Source organism: Glycine soja, chromosome 11 (assembly GCF_004193775.1).
Source record: "Glycine soja cultivar W05 chromosome 11, ASM419377v2, whole genome shotgun sequence".
Taxonomy (NCBI): Eukaryota; Viridiplantae; Streptophyta; class Magnoliopsida; order Fabales; family Fabaceae; genus Glycine; species Glycine soja.
The window spans coordinates 5,738,127-5,744,176 of record NC_041012.1 but is presented as its reverse complement, the minus strand read 5'-3'; the positions used below and the strand labels follow the sequence as shown (position 1 = coordinate 5,744,176).

At 33.3% G+C, this 6,050-nt stretch overlaps 1 protein-coding gene across 1 annotated transcript; it reads left to right on the top strand.

The window, feature by feature from the left end:
* The first annotated feature begins 1,764 nt into the window (after nt 1-1,764).
* LOC114373448 (auxin-responsive protein SAUR50-like) lies at nt 1,765-2,643 on the top strand. The gene has a single exon (XM_028330909.1). It carries the CDS (start codon nt 2,034-2,036, stop codon nt 2,346-2,348), a length of 315 nt encoding a protein of 104 aa, XP_028186710.1. The 5' UTR covers nt 1,765-2,033; the 3' UTR covers nt 2,349-2,643.
* Nucleotides 2,644-6,050: the final 3,407 nt, after the last annotated feature.

The window sequence follows — 6,050 nt, the reverse complement described above, 5'->3', positions numbered from 1 at the left end:
TAAATGTCAAAAATTATAAAAAAGGATAAATTGGTACTAAATAATTCGTAAAAATGAGTATTTTGAGTTTTTTTTAATTGTATTAACAATGAAAACACATTATACAAAATATTTAAAATATAAAAATGTGTAGAGAGCAATTTAATTCATAAAAATTGGGTATTTTAATTTTTTTCATGAGATTATATATTTTGAAAAAAATATAATATTTTCTTTTATGGAAATATTATAAATTTCTCCTTTGTCCCCATTAAATTTTTTTATTGATCTGTGAGTAGTTGCAACATTGTATAAATCACCAATTTTTCACTTGGAAATGTAATGCGGAAGTTGTTCCAGGATCCATGCATAACTAGTTAAATAGAGAAATATTAGTCCGTGCATAAATAGTTAAAAAGAGAAATATTAGTAACATTTCTTTATTAATATTTTTTATCAAGCAGCAACACATTTTTTTAAATATACTATTTTCGATTAGTTTCAGGTAATTATTAAGAGTGTTAGAAAGAAAATGTGGTTAACATTCCTCCTGTTGATTATCTATTGAAATTTATAAATTTTCTAAGGAATATTCATCCCAGACCATTTTCCAATAAAGTGGGTATTACCCTTTCTATTTGCCGATATTTTGGCGGGTAAATACATGTAACTAGATCAATTGCCGTTGAAATAGTAAAGTTAATTAGGCTTGTCTCGTGGTTTCCTCCTTCTAAGCGAAACATGCATGTGTTTAAGTATTAGTCTCATCTCATCTAATAAGAAAAAAGAAATGGCTTCAGTTTCATTCTCAAAGTTCATGGTTCAGCAGGGCCTGCTCCATTTGGTATTCTCATTGTATATAATTACTTCAAAATAGTGAAAAAAACTATTGGGTCAAGGCACCCAAAAAAGGCAATACCATTGAATGTTCCGTTAAATGGCTTTCGGCCATGACTTATATTATATGGTTTTAAGCTACCACTCAATCTGAAAACGATTTTCACCTTATCTGTGTTTGCGACATGCCTAATTAATTGGGAAAGTATTGATTTGGTATGACAATTAAACTAGCTTTATACAAAAACGAAAAAACATCAATATAAATATCTTGATTAAAGCTTAAATTCTAGCTAGTTAATGCTATCAAGGCGCATTTTATATTGCTTTCGCAATTCTCTCTATTCAATTGAATTTGAGCGGATTACAAATTTTTACACCATGCTAGCAAAAGAGGGGATTTCGGTGTAGATTTTCTTCAGTGAAAGCACGCAAAAATAACCCTTCATAATCCAATCCAATTGGCCTAGTGGTGACTATGGTAAGAGTTAGTGCATGTTTCTCAAATACACAGAAACAAGTCTTTTTATTAACTTTAAACATATACGTATCATATGATATTTGATTCAGTACCAACCATGTTAAACATGAAGAAGTAATGTTTTTTTCTTTAAAATCAAGATAGTAGCTAACAATTGGTCGAATTGATAAGGATAAAACTAGACATGACCTCAAATTTTGCTATTATGTGTTATTACATAATTTGAGAGTTTTGGACTCAACTCACCTAAATTTTTAGGGATAAAAAGGATCACCTATATTAACTAACAAGTATTGTGCCACTAGCCCTTTACTAGTGGAAATAATTTTGTTGATAGTTATTTGGCAAAAATGCTGAGATGCAGCATCCACCAGGGGCAAGAAAAGATGGGAAGTTGAATTGTGAGCAAGTGAAAATTTTCCAACATGAGAATAGAGACAAAGTGATGGGAAATTTTAGAATTAAGAGAAGAAGTGGGCCACATTTTTGTCTATTGGGGAAGGAGCAGGCAAGCAAACGTTCACTGGTGTTGGAACTTGCGTTCCCCGGTAAACAAGTTTCGCCTAAAACACTTTGGTCTGCTCCTAGTCCCCACACCCACATGACTCTGGTTCTCTTTTTCCACTATACTAACTCATGATAAATACCCCCCCTCCACTCTACCCCATAATCCACACTACAAAAAAAATAAAATTAAGTTTAGTTTGAACAAGGTGCAAGCAAGAGAAGCAAAATAATGGCCATCAAAAAATCCAATAAACTACCACAAGCTATTGTTCTCAAGCAAATTGTCAAGAGATGCTCAAGTTTTGGCAAGAAGCAGACCTACAATGAAGAGGGTCTTCCTGATGATGTGCCAAAAGGCCATTTTGCGGTCTATGTTGGAGAGAACAGGACCAGATATATTATCCCAATTTCATGGCTGGCTCACCCTCAGTTTCAAATTTTGCTCCAAAGAGCTGAGGAGGAGTTTGGCTTCAACCACGACATGGGACTTACCATACCATGCGATGAAGTTGCATTTGAGTCATTAACTTCCATGATGAGATGAGAAAGGAGAGGGACTACTACAACATATTTGAGAAACGGAGGATTATCATCATAATTCCCTTGTCAAGTGGTGATTTACTAGTAAAAAAGTCCCATTGTCTAGTGGAGGTTATGACTTGGTCGCTACTATTAACATTTTACGTTTGGTGTTGTAATTGTATATAGTATGGAAGATAGATATATAGATCGATGTCCAATTAGTTTTTCCTTGGCAGTGTTATTTGTTTCTTTAATGAGTGGTGATTTAAATGAAGCAGTGTTGTTCATGGGGGGTATTACCCCGTTGAATATTTTTATATCCTCTTTGCTTTAACTTGCATTTTGATACGTTTTAAGTCTTCTTTTTTGTTTGTTTTTGGGGGTTGACTTGGAAATACATCAACCTACCGATCGCTCTGGGGTAACTCCTTCTCCTACTCAAATGGGAAGGAAAACCCAATAAAATGCTTGCTTGACAAATTAGCTTGAAAGAGTTGTGGTTAAATCCAAAAAAATGAATGCCATTCAAAACTTTTGGCAAAAAAAAAAATAAAAATTGAGAACTGGCAAGTTAAATTGGAGTTGTGCATTTCATAATTTGGAGGAGGCAAGTCTCCAAATACATATATCCAACCCGGATTTAGTTATGGGGGTTTTGGTCAGTCACAGGTGTTACGAGCAAAAGGGGAATAAGCAAATGAATGGAAGTGGAGTTATTACAGAGGGTAAATTTCAATGTTAGTATTTTACAAGTTCCATTTTCTCAAATCTCAAACAAAATTTGGGTGTCCCCAGTTACTAGCGTTCTGATATTCTTGTTTTATAGTCGTATCCATTATCTTGTAATTTAGATGAAAGTCAAGTGGTGCATCAATAGTTGAAAGTTGGACACAGACAGGCTGTTACAAAATTCTAAAACTGCAATAGTTTATTAGCATTATGAAATGCAATAAAAAGCTGCAATGTAGTAATACTTATCATTAATCATGCATGATGATACATAACTGATCATTATGTCACATCCCCTTCGGATACGATGCGGGGTACGCTACATTCTCTCTATCTCTGAATAGAGAGAATTTTATTTATTGACCAAAACAATTAATAATCACTGCAAATATGACAAGCAGTACGAGAAGTAGCCAGCATCATGTTTAGCCTTGCATGGGAAAAGTTTGTTCATCATTCATTAGCCACGAACTCTTTTCATGCATTGGCATCTTGCTATCTCAGCTAACGTGACCCAAAATCCAATTAACCAAATCTGGACGTGTTTAAATTCATCGTCTCAGGCCATGATTAAGGTATCGCTGTTTGTTTGTGCTTTTTTTAAAAAATCAATGTTTTATTTTTAAATTTAAAAAATGTTTTTTAAAATAAATATTTTCATAAATTTATAAATAGTAATTTTTGAAAAGGGCTTCATTTTATATATAATATTAATAATATGTAATTTATCCAATCACACCCCTAATCTGAAGATGGACATTCTCAATAATGTTTCATTTACTCTTCCAGCCGACATGGGACAACAACAGTACCTGTCCTTACAATCATAAGTACTGAGATATTTTCCTTATAAATTACCTGAGAATTCTAGTACATACATTGGCCCCATACAGTATCTACTAAGAGTAGGTGTAAATTCCGTAATTTACCATAATTAATTAAATTATAGGCCTTTGGCAAATGCCTTCTTAATCTGTCCATTTGGTGCACACGGAAATGAAGGAACTATCCCAGGGCAATTAAACGCGTAGTCCTTTTGTCCCTTCCTTGATTAACAGATGGCATAATCTAATTATCTTAAGCCACAGAAATAAAGCAGAAAGCAGAAGTTCAGCTTGCTTTCTTTGATATTGTTAGGCTGCTATATGCTATGGACAAGTGTGTGTCATAAGAGAGTCACTAGTCCAGTCAGAGTCGAACCTTTGTCCGATTCATTCAATATTTTTTATTAATTAGCTTAGAACTTTAAATTAATTAGGTTGTTAGTCACCCACTCACTATTACTAATGTCGATCGGATGTCTGCATGTATAGAGGACAAGGAATTGGGGATCAATTAATCACTGTATAATTGTCCTAGAAAAGAAATTATAATAAATAATATTTTTATAGTAATATTTATTGACCAAGAAAGAAAAAGACAACAAATTGAAATGATAGCAACACTTTTCGATAAGGAAAAGAAAATATTGACAAGTTAACCACTAAAGTTCACATGTGAAAGTACTATTGTACAAGACATGAACTCTTTATGCCGTCGACCTTGCTCTCTGTACTGCATGATTCAAATATAATGATGAAGGTAAGCACGGATCCCTTGGTTCCCATGTTCTGTTAGATGAACTTTTCATGTTCTTCTTGTAAATATTCACTGGTTAAGTCATGTGTAATTGTGTACTGTATTCTAGTATTCAAGTTGTAAATCCAGATTCTTTTGATGATCAGTGGGACATGGATGAAGCTTATAAAAGGAGACATTAGGTCCATTCAAGATAATGATGTATTTATTTGCAAGATGTGTTCTTTCAGAAAATGGGCCTCTATTGCTAATATGCATCATCATGTGCTGATATGCATGTACAACCTAAAATTGTCTAAACACCAAAACTGATTGGATGAGAAATTAGAAATTTCTGAAAATTTACATGGAAAACACATGCGGCTAATGAATGGTAGGTTAAGTAATTAGCAACAATCTGGCAATTTAGCTAACTGATCAATCCCTAGAGACCAGAGAGTGGCCAGTCTAATTTATCCTTTTTCTTTCTTGCAGACATAATATGTAAGTTACTAGTATAAAACTTTTTTAGTAAACTCCTTGCCAACAGCTCTAGAAAATCATTAAAGCAAAAAAATTAAATGTAAAAGGATAATTAGAACTAATCATAATGTTGGACTTTATTCAAGTTTATCAATTTTAAAAGCACCCAAAGCAAAAAAGTCCAACAAAATAATAAATTTCAAATATTGACTTGTATATATTCAGAAGTACTTCATAGACAAGACTTGCTTTTGCACGCTGTTTTCCAAATCTAAAACCCTCCATTTGATTATTTGAAGAAGCACATAAGGTAGGTTCGGTTGCTGAAGAAGTAGTAGGGCAGACATGTCAGGTTCATGAACACAAATAAAGCCTAGAGTTGCCCACGTACCCATTTTTCTGTATTTTCAATGTTGTACACTCATCAACATCACGTCAATAAGTCCTAAACTAATACCAAACACACAAGCTCAACCACTTTAAGAAATTATAAAATCAGTATATCAAGTATATATGTCTCCGAAAATTCAAACTTAATGTTCAACTATGACATCTATTTGCACGATTTAATGGAGACAAAGTAATGGTTCACTGTCCTCGTCCTCTTGGGGTGCTTTTGCTTCCGTATACAAACGTGGATTCCAGGTGCATCCTAAAATATTGTCCATCATAGTTTAGACGATGGTTTTAAATTTTAGTTGAGCTTGCACGTGAAATGTTTTCAATATTTCATCCGTGATTGAGCTCGAAAATGAGTGTATGGTATTGGTTAGCTTTTCTTCTTTTTAAATTAGTTGACTTTTCCATTTAATTCGAGCTTATCAACACACGTGTTCGGTCCACGTTATTTTTGGACAATGCTATCAACAATTTCTAAAGATGTTCAACTTCTAATAAACATTGCCTATAGAAACATATACTTTCTTCTTTCTAAGTCATAGCTATAATATAATAT